This window comes from Mastacembelus armatus, chromosome 2 (assembly GCF_900324485.2).
Source record: "Mastacembelus armatus chromosome 2, fMasArm1.2, whole genome shotgun sequence".
Lineage (NCBI taxonomy): Eukaryota > Metazoa > Chordata > Actinopteri > Synbranchiformes > Mastacembelidae > Mastacembelus > Mastacembelus armatus.
The window spans coordinates 251,502-273,198 of record NC_046634.1 but is presented as its reverse complement, the minus strand read 5'-3'; the positions used below and the strand labels follow the sequence as shown (position 1 = coordinate 273,198).

Below are 21,697 nucleotides of genomic sequence, written 5' to 3'. Positions count from 1 at the left end.
CATAAATCTGTGAATTTGTTGAGAAACTACTTTTTCAATTATTTTTCCCAGAAATGGAAGATTTGATATTGGCCTGTAGTTACTTACTGCTGAAGCATCTAGATTAGGCTTTTTAAGAAGAGGTTTTATAACAGCAGTTTTTAAGACCTGGGGAAACTGCCCTGACTGAAGAGAACTATTGACAATCTGCAATACATCTGGAGCTAAGCTGTTAAAAACATTTTTAAAAAAATTTGTTGGTAAAATATCAAGGCAGCATGATGTAGATTTTAATTGTAGAAGCGTTTCTGTCAGAGCTCTGTGATCAAGGAGATCAAAATGTTCTAGATTCGCTGGAGAACAAGGAGGCACAGGTGATATTGTCATGTTCCTTGGACTGCAGCTAGAGATAGTTTGTCTTATCTTTAATATTTTGTCTGTGAAAAAGGCTGCAAAATCATTGCATGACTTTTTGGACAGCAGTTCAGAAGGAAGAGAGGGTGCTGGGTTTGTGAGTCTGTCTACAACAGAAAACAATGCGTGGGCATTATTGCTGTTTCTATTGATAACCTCTGAGAAAAATGATTGCCTTGCATTTTTTAGTTTTTGGTTATAGTGTTGAAGACTCTCTTTGTACAAGTCGAAATGAACCTGGAGTTTGGTTTTTTGCCACCTGCGTTCTGCTTGTCTGCATATTCTTTTCTGAATTTTAACCACTGTGGCTTTTCTCCAAGGTGACTTTGACTTTTTTCTTGCTGACAATACCTTGGTCCTAATTGGGGCAATGGAATCAATAACAGTCATAACTTTGGAACTGAAACTTCTTACAAGTCTTTTTGACTACCTCTGTTTCGCCTGTGTGCAAAAACAGCAGGGGTGGTTGTTTTAAAAAAAACACAGTAATGATCAGAAAGAGCAACATCGGTCACAAATTATTAGATCCAGTGTGTGTCCCTTGATGTGTGTTGGATCTGTTACATGCTGAGAAAGCCCGAAGTTGTCCAGGATGTTTAAGAGTTCATTTGCACTTGCATCATTGAGATTATCAACATGAATGTTAAAGTCACCCACTAAAACAATACAATCAAAATCAATGCATACAATAGATAGTAATTTAGCAAACTCGTCAAAAAAATGTGCATTGTACTTTGGGGGTCTATAAATAGTTACAAATATTGCTCGACAGGAGGATTGGGTATGAATAGCAACATATTCAAAGGAGTCAAACTTTCCATATGATATGTTTTTGCATTTGAGGCTATCACTAAATAAAATAGCAACTCCACCTCCTTTCTTATGTATTCTTGTTTCACTCATAAAACTGAAATTTGGAGGGGTTGATTCAATAAGAACTGCAGCATTATTATCTTGTCCTAACCATGTTTAGGTTAAAAACATAAAATCAAGCTTGTGCTTAATAATAAAATCATTGATTAAAAATGATTTGCCTACCAAAGACCTGACATTTAAAAGAGCTAAATTTAGTGTGTTAAAAACATTGTTTTCCCCATGTTCTGGGACATACTGTGGTTGGCAAGGGATACATAAATTTGCAGAATGCGTTGGGTAAGTCTTATTTCTCTGTAGATTTACCAAACTTTTTCTGTTACCTATCAAAACTGGGATTGAAACAGCTATTTGCATATTGGGCCCCGGCTTTTCCTGGAGAAAGCCATGACTAACAGTATTGCAGCCTGGACCCAGCACATATCAGTTAGAGCTTACTGTGCTGTTATCAGGCTGTGGAGACAAAGAATGGTTTTGGTGACGGCGTGGAGGGGGGGTTGGTGGATGCTGCAATTGTGATGATTGCAGCAGAGCTTGCTGAGGAATTGGTGGGGCATGCCGCTTTGAGGGACTTCTGGGGGTGAAAATGACACTGGGGGAGGAGGTCAGTTTGGGCCCAGTAGTGATGTGCTTCATTAGGTTGGCGAGGTTCTTGGTGATGGGGAATGGGATGCCCCGGGAAGATGGTGAAGTAGGTAGGGTTTGCGGGGTTGTGGGAAATGAATCCTCACAGGCAGTGTCTGCTGGTGGAGGGGGTGTGGCCTCCTCATCTTTGCGCTGACTTCTCTCCATGTTAGAGCATTCGGGGGGGAGTGTTGGCTTTGGATGTTTTGATGTTTCTTCATTTTGTTTAGATTCCCGTATCTTGTCCTTGGCAGATTCCCGTCGTATCTTGTCCTTGGCAGAGGGAAGATTGTGGTGCAGGAAGAAAAATAGGTTGGAGGTGAAAGCTTTTACTCCTAATTTATTTAGAGACAATCCGTCTCCCTTAAAAAGATGCCTGCGATCCCAGAAATGGTTAAAATTATCAATAAAATGTACTGAGTGGACATCACATGCAGTTGACAGCCATGTGTTCAGTGCTAGTAACCTGCTGAATTTCTCAGTTCCTCCTCTGACTGGTGGTAGAGGTCCACTGACAAAAACCTCCGCATTTAGAGACCTTACTGTGTTTAGCAGATTATTAAAGTCCTTTTTGAGGATTTCGGACTGCTGCTTCACAATATCATTTGCCCCTGTGTGTAGTACGAGGTTTTTCACAGTTGGGTTTTCTGCAATAATGCTCAGGATTTTGTCAGTAGTGTCAGAGACCATATCTTTTGGGAAATACAGCACTTTTGTGTTGTTACTGCACATCCGTCTCACATCTTTTATGGCCAAGTCGCCCACAATCAGAGTCTGAGGCCCTGTTAGCTTTCCTCTTAGTTTTCTGTCTTCTGTTGAGTTTTCAGACCTTACCCTCTCTGTGGATGTGGAGGATTGTCCAAGTGATCAGATGAAGATCCAGGGTCCTGCAGTAGTGGAGCGAATCTATTTTGTATGTAAATTTTGTTGCTCCTTTTCCCTTTAGCTGTTATCCATGGCTGTGCTTTCCTCTGCACAGGAGTTGAGGAGGATGGTAACGCTGGCCAGCCTGTCGCATCACAGATTTCTGGGCGCTGAGTTCTGCCTGTTGCTTGTCCTGATTTAGTCTTTGGCTTTGCTCCGAGAGCGTTCCAAGGAGGACTGATACCAGTGGTTTTATTTACCCGGACACAACCCTCCTGTTGCTCGGTCTTGTTAGTGCTAGTTATCTGTATACTAGCATGCTCTTGTCTGCTACTATGGTAGAGTGGTAGAGTAGTGTCCTCTTTCCCAGATAGTCCATTTATCTCCACATACATCTCTAACCTTTGCACTTTAGTTTCCAGCATAGTGATTTTCTGTAGGAGTTTGCTGTGATCGTCCTCAGGGAAGGGAGGCATGGTCATCGGGGGTTGATGAAAAATAAAATTAAAAATAAAATCCTCACTAAAATTCCAAATGCGGTAAAAAAAAAGGTGTAAAATAATGTTTAAAAGTGTATTATAAAATCATCAGGTAAGAATACATGAAGTAAAAAGGAATAAAAGCAAAGTAAAACTGGCAGAAGCAGGAGCAAGCAGAAGTGCGTCTGCACTCTTCAGAAGCAGGAAGCTAGCTTAGCTAACATGGCCTCTCCCTCTCTCTCTCTTTCTTGCTCGGTGTGCCACATGTTTAGTTATTCCTCTGCCTCCTTTAGCGATAATGATACCTGTATTAAGTGTAAGGTTCTGTTAGCCTTGGAGGCGAGGATCCCTGATTTGGAAGCGCGGCTCCGCACCTTCGAACAAAAGCCAGCTAGCCTAGCCCCGTTAGCTGGTGTGAAGCCACCGAGCTCAGGGTCTGTTAGCGGTCCAAGGGCAGCTCCGGAGCAGCCCGGAGAATTAGCCTGAAACGTACTCCTAAGCAGAAGCCCACGGCTCATCACCTGCCTGTTCATGTTTCTAATAGATTTTCCCCGCTCAGCGACACACCCGCTGAGAAACCGACTCTGATAATTGGCGATTCCATAGTCAGGAACGTGAAAATAGAGACACCAGCGACCATAGTCAAATGTATTCCTGGGGCCAGAGCGGGCGACATCGAGTCAAATCTGAAGCTGCTGGCTAAGGCTAATCGTAAATATGGAAAAATAGTTATTCACGTCGGCAGCAATGACACCCGATTACGCCAATCGGAGGTCACTAAAATTAATGTTGAGTCGGTGTGTAACTTTGCTAAATTAATGTCGGACTCCGTAGTTTTCTCTGGACCCCTCCCCAATCTGACCAGCGATGACATGTTTAGCCGCATGTCGTCGTTCCGTCGCTGGCTGTCTAGGTGGTGTCCAGCAAACGATGTGGGCTTCATAGACAATTGGGTCACTTTCTGGGGAAAACCCGGTCTGGTAGTCACAAAAATTATCATGTTCCTCGAAGCACAGGTCGAGGTGGAGGAGTAGCTACAATCTTCCACTCAAACTTATTATTAAACTTTCATCCTCAGAACAGTTATAACTCATTTGAGAGCCTCACTCTTAGTCTCTCTCATCCAAACTGGAAAACACAAAAACCAGTTCTACTTGTCATTGTGTACCATCCACCTGTCCCTTACTCAGAATTTTTAACTGAATTCCCTGACTTTCTGTCTGATTTAGTGGTTAGATCAGATAAAGTCATTATAGTGGGAGATTTTAACATTCATGTAGATGTTGAAAATAACAGCCTCAGCATTGCATTTAATTCTATATTAGATTCAATTGGTTTCATTCAAAACGTTAATAAACCCACCCACTGTTTCAATTACACCCTTGATCTTGTTCTGACCTATGGCATCGAAATTGAACATCTAATAGTTTTTCCCCCAAATCCTGTTTTGTCAGATCATTCTTTAATAACTTTTGAATTTAAAATGATGGATCATGCAGCGTTTGGAAGAAAATTCCACTACAGCAGATGTTTATCCGCCAACGCTGTTAATAAATTTAAGAAAATGATCCCATCTTTATTTATATCTATGCCAAGTATAAACATAGTGGAGGGCAGTTGCTTCAATCCCACTCCCTACCAAATTGATCATGTTGTTGACAGCGCTGTAACCTCACTGCGTGAAACGCTTGATTCTGTAGCCCCTCTGAAAAAGAAGTTAGTGATTCAGAGAAGACTAGCCCATGGTATAATTTACATGTTCGTACCTTAAAGCAGGCATCACGAAGGCTGGAAAGGAAGTGGCGTTCCACAAACTTAGAGGAAATTTTTCTAACCTGGAAAAACAGTCTACTAACATATAAAAAAGCTCTCCGTAAAGCCAGAACTGCATACTATTCATCACTAATAGAGGAAAATAAGAACAATCCCAGGTTTCTTTTCAGCACTGCAGCCAGGCTGACAAAAAGTCACAGCTCTGTTGAGCCCAGTGTTCCCTTAGCTCTCAGCAGTGATGAATTTATGAGTTTCTTTACAAATAAAATCACAACTATTAGAGATAAAATTCAGCAGATGCTTCCTATACCTGCAATAAATGAATCTTCTACTACAGTAGCTCTTGAATCATCTGTAGGACCTCAGTTATGTTTAGACTGCTTCTCTCCTATAGATCTCTCTGAATTTACATCAGTAGTTGCTTCATCGAAATCATCAACGTGTCTCTTAGACCCCATCCCGACTAGACTGCTTAAAGACACCCTGCCATTAATGAACTCATCATTATTAGACTTGGTAAATTTATCTCTAGTATCAGGCAATGTACCACAGGCCTTTAAGACTGCAGTAATCAAACCTTAACTCAAAAAGCCTAGTCTTGATCCAGGAGTCTTGGCTAATTATAGACCAATATCCAACCTGCCATTTATTTCTAAAATCCTAGAAAAAGCTGTTGCTAAGCAGCTATCAGACCACTTACACAGGAATGAACTATTTGAAGGTTTTCAATCAGGATTTAGAGCACATCATAGTACAGAAACAGCACTGTTAAAAGTCACCAATGATCTTCTCTTAGCCTCAGATAATGGACTTGTTTCTATACTTGTCCTCCTAGACCAGAGGTCACTAACAGGCGGACCGCGGTCCAGAAGCTGCCCCATACGGACCCGGACGTACAGCCAAAACAGAAGATTGTGATTTAAAACCTAACGGGGCGCTTCTATTTCCACCGGCGCAGCTTTTTTAGACTTTACAGTAGTGGAAACGCACAGACCAATTGCATGCGAGTTGAGCCATCCCACGTGATACCACTCAGCCAATCAAGTCTGTGCATCCCAGGCGGTAAACATTACGACTCTACAGTGTAAACAGCGCTAGAGACAAGTTACACAGGAAAACAGTGTTGCCAACTTAGCGTTTTGTCGCTATATTTAGCGAGTATTCAGACCCCTGTAGCGACACTTTTTAAAAAAAAAGCGACTAAGGACAAATCTGGCGACTTTTTCTGGTGTTACTTGAGACTTTTGGAGACTCTGATGTGTCTGTACTGCACCATTCTTACACTTCTCAATTTGCCGCAAGACTTAAGACGGCAAATCAGCTGCAGCCGCGAGCCCCTCCCCCGTCCCAAAGTCTTCACAGGCGGCCTAGTCCTCTCGCAGCAGTCCCTCCCTCCCAGCTGCAGTCACAGCAGGAAATGTTCACGCCTCCGAGTCCCGACTGCAAATGAATCGCGCGTGCGACCATGTATGTGTGTGATCTGTACTGATGCATGGCATAATAAAAAATAAATAAATAAAAAAAGGTCAAATGTTCTTTGTCTAAAATAAATCACTGCATTTGACTCAAACAGCCTCAGTCATTTACAGCAAGGCAAATGTATTTAGTTCTGAGAACTTATTAACTGCAGGCCGTCATGCTACATTATATGGCACAGTACAAATATTTTTGTGTCCCATATTCTGTCCCTTATTTCTTATAAAGAATCACAATTGTCTCTTACTTTCCATTTCTGAACTTGGCAAAAGCGTCCATCACAATTACAGCATGTGCCATGAACATTATGCAAATTACACGATGACGTCATTCAGTGACTTCTAGCGACTTTTAGGACAGCCAATAGCTACTGTCCTTACTGACGAGTTGGCAACACTGCATGAAAAGACAGTACAAAGAAAAAGAAAGAGAGCGATACATGTAGAAAACAAAGGGAGAGAAACTGTAAAGTGAGACGGAGAAAGAGAGAGAACTTAGTTAATGAGAGAACATTATACATATCTACAGCCATACACATATGTTCAGTTGTATGTTACATGACAATAAATATTGTCAGAAAGTTTTTGAATTGTACTGAATTCATTTGATTTGACAGGCAGGTATTGATTACATGCAGATGTTGATAAAACTACTAGGCTACTTAAATATATATCACACTAACTAGTTAGACATTATGATCTTCCGGACCTTTGCGTCAAGAAATTTTCTCTAACTGGACCTCTTTAAATTTTAGTTGAATACCCCTGTCCTAGACCTTAGTGCTGCATTTGACACCATTGACCACAACATCTTATTACAGAGACTGGAGCATGTGATTGGTATCAGAGGAACAGCGTTAAAGTGGTTCCAATCCTATTTATCGGACAGATTCCAGTTTGTTCATGTCCATGATGAATCTTCCACACGAACAAAAGTTAGTTATGGAGTTCCACAAGGGTCCGTGCTAGGACTGATTCTGTTCACCCTGTACATGCTTCCTTTAGGTCGGATATGTCATTAGGAAGCACTCTATTAATTACCACTGCTATGCAGATGACACTCAGTTATATCTATCTATTAAACCTGTTAACACAAACCAGTTAACCAGACTTCAAGCCTGTCTAACTGACATCAAGGCCTGGATGACCAGTAACTTCTTACTTTTAAACTCAGAGAAAACAGAAGTCATTATATTTGGGCCAAAAAATCTCAGAAATAACTTTTCTAAAATTATAGCTACTCTAGATGGCATAGCCCTGGTCTCCAGCACTACTGTAAAAAACCTTGGAGTTATTTTTGACCAGGACATGTCCTTTAACTCACACATAAAACAAATTTCTAGAACTGCATTCTTTCACCTGCGCAACATTTCCAAAATTAGGAACATCCTGTTTCAAAATGATGCAGAAAAACTAGTCCATGCATTTGTTACCTCAAGGCTAGATTACTGTAACTCATTACTATCTGGATGTCCCAATATCTCCATAAAAAGCCTCCAATTAATCCAGAATGCCGCAGTACTATATTATCCCAATAGACCACTTCACTCTCAGAGTGCAGGTCTACTTGTGGTTCCCAGAGTTTCCAAAAGCAGAATGGGAGGCAGAGCCTTTAGTTATCAAGCTCCTCTCCTATGGAACCAGCTCTCAGCCTGGGTTCAAGAGGCAGACACTCTCTGTACTTTTAAGGCTAGACTTAAAACCTTCCTCTTTGACAAAGCATATAGTTAGGGCTGGCTTCAGGCAACCCTGAACCATCCCTTAGTTATGCTGTTATAGGCCTAGACTGCCCAAGGACCATCGATGAACTGAGCTCCCCTACCCTAACCCCCCCCCCTCCCTTTCCCTCCCCTCTCTTCTCTCCTCCCACCTCATGTATATTCCACCATTGAATGTCACTAACCTTGTGCTCTCTCTCTCCCCTAGTTTGTGCTCTCTCCCTCTCTCTCTGTTCTCTCTGTACCTTCTGCAGGTGTCCCTGGTCCTGGGGCTGTATATCGCTGATGTGCAGTTACTGGTCCCACCAACCTGCAGTGTTTATTTGTTTATTGTTTCTGTTCTTTTCTCTCTGCTCTATCCACTCACCCCGACCGGTCGAGGCAGATGGCCGCCCAAACTGAGCCCAGTTCTGGTGGAGGTTTTTTCTTCCGTTAAAGAGAGTTTTTCCTCTCCACTGTCGCCAAGTGCTTGCTCATAAGGGAATTGTTGGGTTTTTAGTTTTAGTTTTTGTAAAGTGCCTTGAGATGATTTGTATTGTGATTTGGCGCTATACAAATAAAATTGAATTGAATTGAATTGAAAAAAGAGAAGCATAAATGACAAAAACTGATCACAAACTGTACACCACTTTATTTGAAAAACATGTACACACATGTTAAATCCACTCACAAAAGTAACAGCCATCTACCGAAATAAGACCTATGGACCTATGCTTGTAAAATTCAAAATGGTTGAGTACAACATGCACTTCAGACTCAGATCACGACTGTCGATGTTGAAAACTAAAAGCTGCAAGGAGGTGACTCATTTTAATATTTTTAATACCATAACAATTCTGCAGTTTCTCCTGTTGCAATTTACATGACGTGCTCATGATTGTTCGACTTCCAGGCACACATCGCACACTCAATCAGTTGCTAATATAAAAATAGTAATTAATGCAGCTAGCAATTCCAAATATAGAAACAAGAAAAAATAGCTAATACTTACTGTATTTTACAATTACATATGTGATACATAGATCCTAAGCGACAAGTTGTTTGTGTTTCATTACTGCGTTTTAGATCACACACTCCTTCTGTTGGATTCAGACCCAGCTGGAAATAGTTCACATCCAGAGTAACAGGATCGTATTTTATTTACAGATGTGTTTTATTGCTGTTTGGGACCAAACATTTAATGTTTTAAGTTGCAAAAAAATCTACTCTGAGTCCAAAAAAAAAAAAAAAAAAAAAAACAAGATGCAAACACAAAAGTTTGTTCAATCCTTCTTAGATGTCAGCTTGGGTTGCGGTCCGCGGAACCTAAACCTGGACCCACCAACCTTACCCACCGTGTATAACGCGGTAAACCCCCATCCATGTAGAAACAATGTTAAACTAAATGCATAGATAGAAAACTTGAAATCAAAAACCATATACAAGTGTACAGTAGTTACACACAGCCAAAGCACACACGAACGCACAATCGGTATCTGTTGAAATCATCGCTCAGCTGATCTGACAGCTAGGATTTAGAATTTGTTAAAAAAATAAAAATGACACAGAGTTAAGTCAGGCTTTAGTTGTGATTTATAGTTTAAAACGAATCACCAGAGAGAAAGTCTTCCCTTCTGGACCAAAGATTGGAAGCTGAATGAAGTTCTGTCTTGTAGTTAGGAACCCCAATCACCCCACTCCCACTGAAGTTGTCTTGTGCATCTAGTTCGTCCTGAGCAGATCGCTGAAAACTGGAAATGGAAAAAAAAACAGCAATGAGTGCAAAACTGCTCTTGAGTGCAGATGGTCAGCCTGCCCACTAGGTGGCAGGTTAAGCACAAATTTGCTAATCCAAGATCTTTAACATTCATTCAGAGGTTCTATATCCGTTTTCTCCTATAATCTTTCCTGGTGTACGTTTTGGATGCAGGAATCTTACTTATAAAAAAAGTATATGTACATTGTAGTATTACTACTTTTATCTGGATGTGGCTACTTCTTCCATCATAAACCTGTTATCCAATTGGTAATGCAAAGCAAACCAAAGGAAAAATCAGGGCCAGCCGCCCCACATGACCTCAATTCAGATCAAGAATTCAGGAGGACTTGGAAAAAAAAGGCTTACTATACAAAGAAACATACCTTGAGGTTCAGAATGAGTAATACGTTGGCCTTTACCACTCTCTGGATCCGCACCTGAACAATGAAATCAGTTTGACTTCTTTTGTGATCGATGAATAATATTGATGATTTAATTTAAAAAAAAAACCATACTGACCCCCTTGTAATTTAAAGCAGAGCTTTTTCTTCTGATAGGCAAAATAACTTGATGCTGCTCCAACCAGAGCGACTCCTATGGCGCTGACGATTCCTGCGATCTGTCCGGATCCGGCTTCTGTTGTGAAAAAAAAAAAACCTGACCGTTAAAAAGACGGGCACTTTCAAATAAGAAACACAACCATCAGTCTCTGGGAGGCCTGGTCCAGGATCACACTGTTAACCTGAAGCAATGTGATAGAATTCCAAAGTCAGGTAATTAGGTGGTAGAGTAGTTTTAGCCTACCTCGAAACACACATTTCATAGGATCGATAAGTGCTAATGACACAAATAAAGCTGGTTTTTAGTCCTGAAAACTGTCAGAACCTCAGCTTTCCACAAGGTGGCACTCAATGCCTTTTATTGATAACCTCAACTTGCAATGGTGGGGGGGGAGTGGGGCTGGAAAAATCAGAAAATGAAATGTAAACATGCATTAACAAACAGTATATAAACAACCCAGCTAACAGCACATAGGTAGTAAAACCAGGCCTTGACACGGTAAATAAAAACAGGTCCAGAAACACAGTCCAGAAAACAAACACACCCGAGCTCCAGGGCAGGGCAGGGCACGGAGACAGCATTAACAGACACAGACACACACACACACACACACACACACACAAGCACACAAACACACACAAGCTTCATAAATAATAGATATTCTTTCAACTGGCACGACTTTGAAAAGAACAGCGAGTCATCACAAACGAGGGATGTGTCTTGTGAGGTAGTACTAAAGTCGGGCGTTGCCTGGATGGTAAAAAAATCCATCCAGGGGCTGGGGCTGCTGTTGTTTCCCATGCACACTCATACACCATACACACCTGAAGGGTTTGTTACAGCGTTTCTGCAAGGGCTGGGTTCTACTCCAACTGGGGCTTGAAGCCTGTCCTACCCCCATGTCTGTAATGTGTCTTCTTCTTGAATGTTAAGTTGTCTTTTACACCCACCTTCCCAGCCTCCCAACAGGAAGTCGGAGCAGCCGATCGGCCTGCACCTACTGCTACAAAGAAATATAAAATAACCACTGGATAATTACTTAGTGTTTTTTTCTGTGGCAGGAAAAAGCACAGATCTATAGGGGGGCAAGAGGGGGCAGCTGCCCCTCCTACTGTAGCATTCCCCCCCCACCCCAGATCATCGTGGTGGGTGTAGAGGTGTGTTTAGTGGTCAGTGGTCTAAGCGGTCAGTATCATCGCCTCACATCAAGAAGGCTCTGGGTTCTGCCCTCCGGCCAACCATTAACCTCAGTCAGTTGTCCAGCTTTCTCATTGCATGGATCATGAAATCAAACACACAGCGCCGAACGCTGACTATTCTACAGGTTCATTTTATTCCAGCACTCATGACTCTGCAAGGTTATTCCCACTGCAAGATTACAGAACCCGTCAAGAAAGAAAAGCTTGAGCTACAAAGAACCGTTCAAAAATAAATATGCTGCCAGTTATTAGAGGACATAAAGAAGCATTCATAAGCTGCAAAGCGCCAAAGGGGGGAAAAAGACATCATCTGATCACATATCTAAAAGTTAAATTTTATCCAAAGACAATGAAAGGATCGTAAGTGAGAAGAAAAAAAAACATCTTGTTGGTTTGCAACTCAGCATGTTGAGTTGCATTGGTTATGTTAAGAATGTGTGCAGACTGCTGCCGACTGGAGGATCCAAGCTGTGTTTGGACTGACAGGCAGAAACCAGGCGTGTCCTGGCACGAAAAACAAACACACTCAGCTTTGCTGTAGTAGTCAGTTTCTCAACATGAAGCGGGGTTGCTAAAATATATTTGTTTTGAAGTGCAGCTCGCAGATCAAACAAGTTCCTTAAAAAACGCCTACACGTGAGCTATAAATGACCACGTCTGGGTAATTATCCGATAATTGTCTACTCATCAACTTCCTTTTTTTTTGTCTCATGAGCTTATTTAGATTAAATCAATTACCGAACCAACACAAACCCAAATTAATTTTATTTTACAGATGAAAAAAACTTGTAAAACATAAAACATATAAACTTGTGCTACTTTCCTTGTCCCACGCTTTTAAATAAAGCTTCACACACCACTGTAACACTAATGTCGTGTACTAACAACACATGGATGAGTCATGAACAAAGGTGGAGAGAGAGAAAAAGAATGTAGCTGCACAGGACATCTAGTGAGTCTGAACTCACAGGATACAGTTAAGACTATATTATTGTTTTGCAGTGCTGATGGCTCAATGTTGCAGCACGGTGACTTGGTGGTTAGCACTCTTGCCTCACAGCAAGAAGGTTCCTAATTCAAAACCCATCACGGGCCTTTCTGTGTGGAGTTTGCATTTCCTCCCTGTGCTTGTGTGGGTTTTCTCCAGGTACTCTGGTTTCCTCCCACAGTCCAAAAACATGTATGTCAGGTTGATTGGTGACTCTAAATTGCCCATAGGAGTGAGTGTGAGTGTGTGAGGTTGTTTGTCTCTATGTGGCCCTGTGATGGACTGGTGACCTGTCCAGAGTGGACCCCTGCCTTTCACTCAAAGAGAGCTGGGATAGGCTCCAGCTGATTCCTGTGACCCTAAATAGGAATAAGCAGGTATAGAGGATGGATGGATGGATGGATGGTTTAATGTGTTTCTTCACTTTTATTTAAGTACATACACATCTATGACTGTTAGTTTTACAGGTCAAAGTGCACAGGGAGTGTTCCATTTTTCTTGTTTCTATGTAAACTTGACACCAACTTGCAAATTCTTCTGCCCTTGTGTAAAATGGGGTGCGCAAAATAGCAGAAACCTTTAAAAGCAGATTCCTAATCCTAATGAGCCAAGAGTCTCCCATACAAAGCACTGGGGGCAGACGTATTAGCGCTGTGTTTTTTACAGCTACAGCTAGCGAACTTTGGCATAGAAGGTTCCCACAGCAGCTTTCATTAGCAAACGGAAGACTGCTTAAAACAGCCACAGCTAAAAAGACGTTGGAGGGTGGAAGAACTAAAACCAGAATTAATACGGGTGTGGCATTTCAGTCAGAGAACTCAGAGCCAAAGGGTTCTTCGGTTGTTGTTGTAAGAGGCAAGAGGAAGCTCGATTTTTCGGTTGTCCACAAAAGCAGACAACAAAGGTGGACAACCGAAAAATCGAGCTTCCTCTTGCCTCTTTTTCCAGGACCGATTACCGTAACTTTAAGTCTGAGCAAACTACTCTTTGTGTTAGCATTGATTGAATTTTTTTTTTTTCCCCAAATTCCCACATGAACATATTCAATGACGGACAAGACAGCCGGAAACATACACCACGCTTAGCTTAGCCAATCGTCTGACTACCGAACACCATGGGCAACGTAAACGAGAAGCCAGGACTAAAAGATTCCTCCTTTATCAATAAGTTCACCTGTTTGGGTAACACTATGATTTCCTGTTAAATACAACAAAGGACAAGAAGTGTGCCAATATTGTTCAATGGTGATTCGGTAACATTTTACTAATCATGATTTGTGACAACCACTTATAAACCCATTCTGTCAAACAGTCCGAATGAAGTAGCTGTGTTATTTTGTTCTAATCGTTCATACTCCTATCTCTGTCCAAAACATCTTACCAGAAAAAGTAATCCGACTTTTATCAGTCGAATCAAAATAAATAATAATTTAGGTGTTTATATGTTTACCAAATTAGTTAGCCTACGAGTTTCTGCTATTTTGTCGCCTCTGTAATTGTGGATGAGAACCAGAGCTCAAGTTGTGTATTGTGCCCCACTGAATCCAAAATGCTACGTAGAATTTATAGCTGCAGTTCAATCAAACCAGAAAATATCTTTAAAAAAAAAAAAATCGCAATAAAGATAAATAAAATATCCGTCTTGGCTTCATGTAGAAAAACAGAATTCCTCTCTAATTCCTGACTTTTCAACCACACAAATATGGACTTTTTTTTAATATATTAGTCCATCAAACACCAAACCGAACACCTAGTTGAGTACAACACACCCGAGAGCCAATCAGAACAAAAAGGGGGCCAATGGGTTACTGCACAGCTTGCAGCAGATTCATGAGCGTCTCTACAAGTGGAGTAAACATTTGCTTTAAGTTGGATATCCACATTATGAATTCTTCTGGAATGTTAGCATTTAGTATCTTCACGATTTGGTCCCATGGAAGGTCTGGATCTGCAACGACACACATTCGTAGCAGGGTTTTAGCCAGAGAAACCAGACCAGGGGTACCAATATAAAGAACATACCAGCACGAAACTCACTAAACGCAACCGACCAAATCCCTAAAGCCTTAGCGCTCCAGCGTAAAATTGCTACGTCCAAATAATACAAATAGTCTGATTAAAAAAAAAAAAAAAAAGAGCTAAATTTCAAAGCCAAAAGCATAACAGCACATTACGACCTGTGCACGGGGAATAGATAAAACACCACCACCACAACCATCGGTTTCAGCAAAGAAACAGAAGCAATGGACACATCTTCCTCTACGATGGAAAAATCAAGAAACTTCCCCACAAAACAGCTCAATCAATCAGTTCTGCAGGAAAACATAATGATGCTTATGCTGACACTGACGGTCTATATAAAAAGACAGGAAGGCAGTCCAGGAAGACATAAAACAAGATCAGAGAGGGATTTACCTTGAGGCTGATCAGCACCACCTAGAGAAAATACAAAATGCACATCAATTACTGCAACGTGCTAACATCGGACATATAAATTATACTATGAACACAACTTTTATACTGGACACACTGTATAAAGTCCCAGTAACCTGTTTAGATCTGCATATAGACATGACTTTAAGTATTACCAAAGTACTTACAGGTGACTTTGTAAGAATACAACTGTGACGACATGTGACTTATTTTGTTTTTTTGAACCTTCACCTCATAAAGTTAAGTCTATGCTGCCTCTTTGCTGGTTTTTAGTTAGTTTTTTATGCTAGACACAAGAAAAGAATAAAACCCTACCTTGATCGTAACCGGGGTCCACCGCACGGCCTGGATTCAAAAGAAAAGTGAGATACATAAGGGCATCTCTTTACCCACCCTGAGTAATTTTGTAATAAGCTGCAGTTTAACAACAACTTAGCTGCTGCTTCTTGTACACAATAATGTAGAATCAGAAGTGAAAACCAACCATGTGGTTCAAATTACATGAACAGCCTGTGGGTTTTTTTTTTATTCCTTTTTCTTACAATGGCAGAAAAACATGTTAATTCTTTCCATGCTCTGACTAAACACCATATCACAAAAAAAAAAAACATGATCTTTCAAAACAGCAGGCGACATCTGTGTCTTCACTATGATTCTCTACCACGCATCTGTTATTTATCTTTGTATGCTGTTGGTTATTTTCAGTTCCCTTCAGGCAACACAGATACACTGTCTTGTCAAAAAGTGGCATGTGACCAATATGACTCCCAAAACAGTCAGAATTTGTAACTGTTACCATGACATTAAATAAATGTTGGGTTGACAACAAAACAAAACAATGGACAGGAAGGCCAGAGTAGTCATTGGGGGGATCGCCGATACTACACCCAAAGTAGTCTTGGGTGGGGCAACAAAATCATCTTTTCTGACAAAAGTTTTGTGAAGCACTCTGGCAGGAAAACCACAAAAGAAAAATTCTCTTATATGCGTCAGCATGCCCCGGATCTATAAATTGTTTTAGTTTAACGTCATATTTAAACGTGATGGCCTGCATTAATGTGTTACCACCTCCTGAGCGGCCTCCATCAGGCTTGTAGTCCCCGCCGCTGACATCAAACAAGTCGGAATCGCCAAAAGATCCACCACCTTTAAGTAAAACATATATATTAAAAAACCACAGACAGATTTCTCCGTTTGTAGCATGAACAGTTTTTCATAGAATCAAAAATTGAGCTGAAAACGTTTGAGGACTCACCTCCTCCACTCTTCGGTGGGGTGACAGGTGGTTTATCAGGTTTGGGGTGGGGGTCTGTGGGTTTAAAGACATTATCGGCTTCAGTAAACTCAATAATAGCATTTTGGCTAAAATGTTAGCAAAAGGTCTTTTTAAACACAACCTGTAGAACCATTAGTTAAAGGTTCAATGTGCAACATTTAGAGCGATCTACTATTAGAAATAGAACATAATATTCTTAAAAATGTTGTCATTAGTGTTTTCTCACTGGAAAATACCAACTGTTGCATTTCCTTAATCTTAGATTGAGCCTTTTAAATCTATATAGGGAGCGGGTCCCCTTTCATGGAGGAAGCCCAACATGGCTTCCTCCATGCATGCTATTGTTTCTACAGTAGTCCACAATGGCCTATCTTGTGGCCATATATTCATTATATGGAAGGAGCTTGTATTTGTGGTTTTGGAGGTGACTTGCCATGTACCTTTTAAATCCACTTTGCCTCAGGTTTTAGCAGTGTATCGGTGATATGACCCTTTACATGTTAATATAGTATCAATATGAAGGAAACTGTATTGAAAAAAATGTGTTTTTGATTTGTATTTCCTATTAGCTAACACGGAGGGGGCGGGGTTTAGGAGCTATACTGCAACCATCTTTCAGGGGGCAATCGTCTTACAGTGGCTTCACTTTAACCGTCTTTATATGCAGTCTATGAATCACACATAGAACCATATTCATATCACACAGACTCAACAGAATCAGTCTCCGACAACTGTACCTGGACCTAGAGCATCCTCCAAATCTAATCCAAAGTCACCTATAAGACACAAACACAACAAACTTCAATTATTCCCAAATAATCCTTATTAATCTTTAGCTATTAGTTATATATAGTTAGTTATATAACATTAATTACTGTTTTATTCAAGTCATATCACAAAAACAAAAGTTGCAAAAACAAAGCAGCAGTAACGTGGATTTCTAGCTGTTGTCTTTTTTGGTTAGGTTTCTAGGGTCTGCAAAAACAGCAGCTAGGAAACCACATGTACAACCGCGATCCTCTGCATGACAACATCTGGGTCATGGTGCTATGTCAGGACAGTTCAGTGTGTGCAGATTGTGGGTTTGTTACATGTTGGGGGTCCCTTTCATTTCTAAAGATTCCATCCTCCCACTGACAAGCCGGGGAAGCTGTTTCTTTAAGGTTCCACTCTTTATGCTAAGCTATGCTTACCACCTTTAAGTAAAACATATATATTAAAAAACCACAGACAAATTTCTCTGTTTGTAGCATGAACAGTTTTTTATAGAATCAAAAATTGAGCTGAAAACGTTTGAGGACTCACCTCCTCCACTCTTCGGTGGGATGACAGGTGGTTTATCAGGTTTGGAGTGGGGGTCTGTGGGTTTAAAGACATTATCGGCTTCAGTAAACTCAATAATAGCATTTTGGCTAAAATGTTAGCCCAAACTCTAACACAGTGCAGAATCATGAGCAGGTCTTTTTAAACACAACCTGTAGAACCATTAGTTAAAGGTTCAATGTGCAACATTTAGAGCGATCTACTATCAGAAATAGAACATAATATTCTTAAAAATGTTGTCATTAGTGTTTTCTCACTGGAAAATACCAACTGTTGCATTTCCTTAATCTTAGATTGAGCCCTTTAAATCTATATAGGGAGCGGTTCCCCTTTCATGGAGGAAGCCCAACATGGCTTCCTCCATGCATGCTGTTGTTTCTACAGTAGTCCACAATGGCCTATCTTGTGGCCATATATTCATTATATGGAAGGAGCTTGTATTTGTGGTTTTGGAGGTGGTAAATAGAGAAATACCATTTCTGAGTATCAGAGTACTTGCCATGGACCTTTTAAATCCACTTTGCCTCAGGTTTTAGCAGTGTATTGTTGATATGACCCTTTACATGTTAATATAGTATCAATATGAAGGAAACTGTATTGAAAAAAATTTGTTTTTGATTTGTATTTCCTATCAGCTAACACGGAGGGGGCGGGGTTTAGGAGCTATACTGCAACCATCTTTCAGGGGGCAATCGTCTTACAGTGGCTTCACTTTAACCATCTTTATATGCAGTCTATGAATCACACATAGAACCATTTTCATATCACATAGACTCAACAGAATCAGTCTCCGACAACTGTACCTGGACCTAGAGCATCCTCCAAATCTAATCCAAAGTCACCTATAAAACAAAAACACAACAAACTTCAATTATTCCCAAATAATCCTTATTAATTTTAAGCTATTAGTTATATAGTTATATATAGTTAGTTGGTTATATAACATTAATTACTGTTTGATTCAAGTCATATCACAAAAACAGAAGTTGCAAAAACAAAGCAGCAGTAACGTGGATTTCCATCCTCCCACAGACAAGTCGGGGAAGCTGTTTCTTTAAGGTTCCACTCTTTATGCTAAGCTATGCTTACGATACACTAACCACATCCTGACTCCAGTGTTGTCTCACTGTGAGGCAGAATGTGATTAAATGGTGACACACTCTTTAACTTCAATTTACTTAATCAAAGTTTGTATTTAAAAACTAACTGCAACAAAAGTTTCCATTCTTTTATGTATTTTTTTCTAGATGGGCTTTCAAAGACGCCAAAGGTCGGGGGGACTTGCTAGGCCGACTTCAGTCTTCTTCTCTTCTTAAAAAAAAAACTTCACAGATTTCAGATCCCTGTCATGCTACCCAGGAGATATTTCAAGTGACAGGATACGTACTGTCAGTTTTAGGCTTCTCTGGGGCCTTTGGTTTGTCTTTGGGTTTTGCAGGCGTTGGTGCTAAAGTAACAGAAGGAAACCGGTGTTATCATCTGACGCCAAGAACAATATACAGCATGATTTAATGTGTCTTTAAATATACATTTCATTCTAAAACATGCTACTGCATTGGAAGTCACTCACGTGGGTCCTCGAGGGCGTCAGACAGGTCAAATCCTGTATGAGAAAGACATGAGGTTTAGCATTAAATACAATACTTAATACTTGTGACTCTGCAGCCAGACACTGATATGTGGTGCAGTCTGGGTGTCGCACGGCGTCATACGTTGTGTTTTCCTGTTGCTATGGCTGCGTTGACTCATACACCCGAGCGGGTTTGAAGCGTGAGTCACATCTGAAGCTAGTGAACTGTTTATGCACAGGAAAGCACATGCCGATACTTTTATGCCCAGGAGGCTGTAAAACAAAGAGGACCGGGGAATAATACCGCCCCCCCCCCGCCCAAACTGTACATTGTTTGTTGAATATAACACCTCAACCCAAAATTCCTGTGCTATAGCTGCTGTTGCTTCGTATTGGGTTATTATTAAATATGCCTGTTTCAGCTTTAAACTATTATAAGAAAGCACCAGTTTCCTCCGGATGATTCAAATGATGCCAAATGATTTCCTTGGCATCATTTAGATCTAGTATTATTACTTCCTCTTTCCTTTGGTCTGAGATCTCACTAAAAGTACATCTCTGTTACGGGTTTCCGTGATCTCGCTGTGTCCTAGACTAAAACAAATCTCATTCAATAATCACAAATAATAATTTAGGTAGTATTGTTAAATAGCTCCCCATGACCCTAATTAGGAATAAGCGGGTATAGATAATGGAAGTATGGATGTTAAATAGCTCAGCAAAACATCCTTGAACCAAAGAGCATGTAGTTTAGCTCTCGTGTGCATGTTTGTGGTTTGCTGTGCCAGACCTAACCCTCCTCCTCCCTACAGGAAACAGATGACAGAGACACAGACAATAGAGCAATAGAAAGTATAAGTTAATGGTCATTTACTACAATTTGGACCATTTTGTTGTCAAACGGCAAAATATATATATATATTTTAATAAATGCCCCTACGACTGGAGAAAACAGTGAAAGTGAACATTCCTACAACACCCAGAATCCACCACACCCGATGCATCCTAATGTCAGGTTCTTAGTAGTCAAATTACGCTTGACAATAGACGAGCTCTAAGTATTGCTCGATAAGCCTTTTTTTTTTTTTTTTTTTCTTAAAATCAACGCTACTGATCATTGATGTTTGGTTATACGGTGTCCATGTTGTAGTTCCACCTGAATTTCCGAATTGTCTGCCAAGCAACGAAAATGACGTCTTTGGGAAGCGTTTAGTAAAGTTTTATGTTAATCATGATATAAACACCCCACATTTGAAATCTGCTTGAAAATTAGAGGAGTGTCCTTTTAAATTTAATTTAAACTTGAATTATTTTCTCAAATTATATAATTTACCTTTGCCTCATGAGTGTTCATATCCTCTCTATTACAACAATGAAACAAATGATAAAGCTAGTTATGAGTCTGACTTCATTCTTTGCCTTTATTTCTTTCCATCTATTATCTACACCCGCTTATTCCTTAGCCAGGATCACGGGGATCTGCTGGAGCCTATCCCAGCTCTCTTTGGGTGAAAGGCAGGGGTACACCCTGGACTGGTCACCAGTCCATCACAGGGCCACATAGAGACAAACAACCTCACACACTCACACTCACTCCTGGAGAAAACCCGCGTGAGCACAGGGAGAACATGCAAACTCCACACAGAATGGTCCCTGGGTTTCGGACCAGAAACGGTCTTGCTGTGAGGCAACAGTGCTAACCACTAAACCACCGTGCTGCCCTGTATTTTTATTTCATTTTTTCCATTTTGTATATCATACAAAACCAGGCGATGAGTGCGTTATGACGTCATTCACATGCGTCTGACGTAATGGACCCTGTTTTGAGCAGGGTTTGGCAACTTATCCCTGAAAAACAGTTGCCAACGAGTAAAGTAAATGTAAATTACAGTAAATTATAGTGAAGTACAATCACTGAACTCTTCATTTAGCAGGTCTCAGGTTCTGTCAGAACACTTTGGTTAGCTAGTATCCCCCGGAGCTGTAAACAAGTCTTAAATTAGTCTCCCGCACCACCTTAAAAGGCAAGTAGCGTTAAGTTATACTAAAATCTATCACCTGCCATTATGTAATTATCACACAATTTATAGTTTCGAGTAAAAATTCCAAGAATGTGCTTACCTTCCTGTGTTAAAGTTCCATTAACAAGAAAAACAAGTAACGCAATCCTCAAGCAAAACTTCATGTTGACTTTTTTTTCTTTAGTGTTTTAGCTTAGTTTTAACGTATTTTTTGCATGTGGGTCCTTTTAGCTGGTTGGTATTTAGTGGACGAGGGTTTCCAGTCTGGACTGCACAGCAGCAGTAAAGAAAAAACCTGTGGTGTCCTGTTACACTTTATTCTGCGTCAACTTCGCCCCTTGGAAGAGCAGACTGGGTGTGGCGGCCGCCGTTCATTGGGGCGAGACATGC

At 40.6% G+C, this 21,697-nt stretch overlaps 1 protein-coding gene across 4 annotated transcripts; it reads right to left on the bottom strand.

Annotated features, from left to right (window-relative positions):
* Nucleotides 1–8,990: 8,990 nt before the first annotated feature.
* Nucleotides 8,991–21,666, bottom strand: cd99 (CD99 molecule). 4 transcript variants are annotated; one of them, XM_026301686.2, is made up of 13 exons: nucleotides 21,408–21,664; nucleotides 19,287–19,319; nucleotides 19,104–19,163; nucleotides 18,520–18,558; nucleotides 17,699–17,752; nucleotides 17,131–17,169; nucleotides 16,373–16,426; nucleotides 16,186–16,263; nucleotides 15,433–15,462; nucleotides 15,100–15,120; nucleotides 10,457–10,573; nucleotides 10,321–10,374; nucleotides 8,991–9,929 (listed from the first exon to the last, which is right to left on the bottom strand). In XM_026301686.2, the coding sequence occupies exons 1-13, from the start codon at nucleotides 21,469–21,471 to the stop codon at nucleotides 9,901–9,903; spliced, it is 672 nt and encodes a 223-aa protein (XP_026157471.1). In that variant the 5' UTR covers nucleotides 21,472–21,664; the 3' UTR covers nucleotides 8,991–9,900. The 4 variants fall into 4 exon arrangements, with proteins under 4 accessions (XP_026157471.1, XP_026157473.1, XP_026157475.1 ...); XM_026301688.2 differs by lacking the exons at nucleotides 16,373–16,426; nucleotides 17,131–17,169 and having other exon boundaries at nucleotides 21,408–21,665; XM_026301690.2 differs by lacking the exons at nucleotides 17,131–17,169; nucleotides 17,699–17,752 and having other exon boundaries at nucleotides 21,408–21,665.
* Between the last annotated feature and the right edge of the window lie 31 nt (nucleotides 21,667–21,697).

Bases quoted from the DNA above. Each gene is read 5' to 3' on its own strand.
- cd99 (XM_026301686.2), bottom strand. From the start codon at position 21,471: ATGAAGTTTTGCTTGAGGATTGCGTTACTTGTTTTTCTTGTTAATGGA. The intron at 16,427-17,130 runs GTACAGTTGTCG...TTAAACCCACAG, and splicing joins GGAGGATGCTCTAGGTCCAG to ACCCCCACCCCAAACCTGAT. The intron at 16,264-16,372 runs GTGAGTCCTCAA...TTTTACTTAAAG, and splicing joins CCCACCGAAGAGTGGAGGAG to GTGGTGGATCTTTTGGCGAT.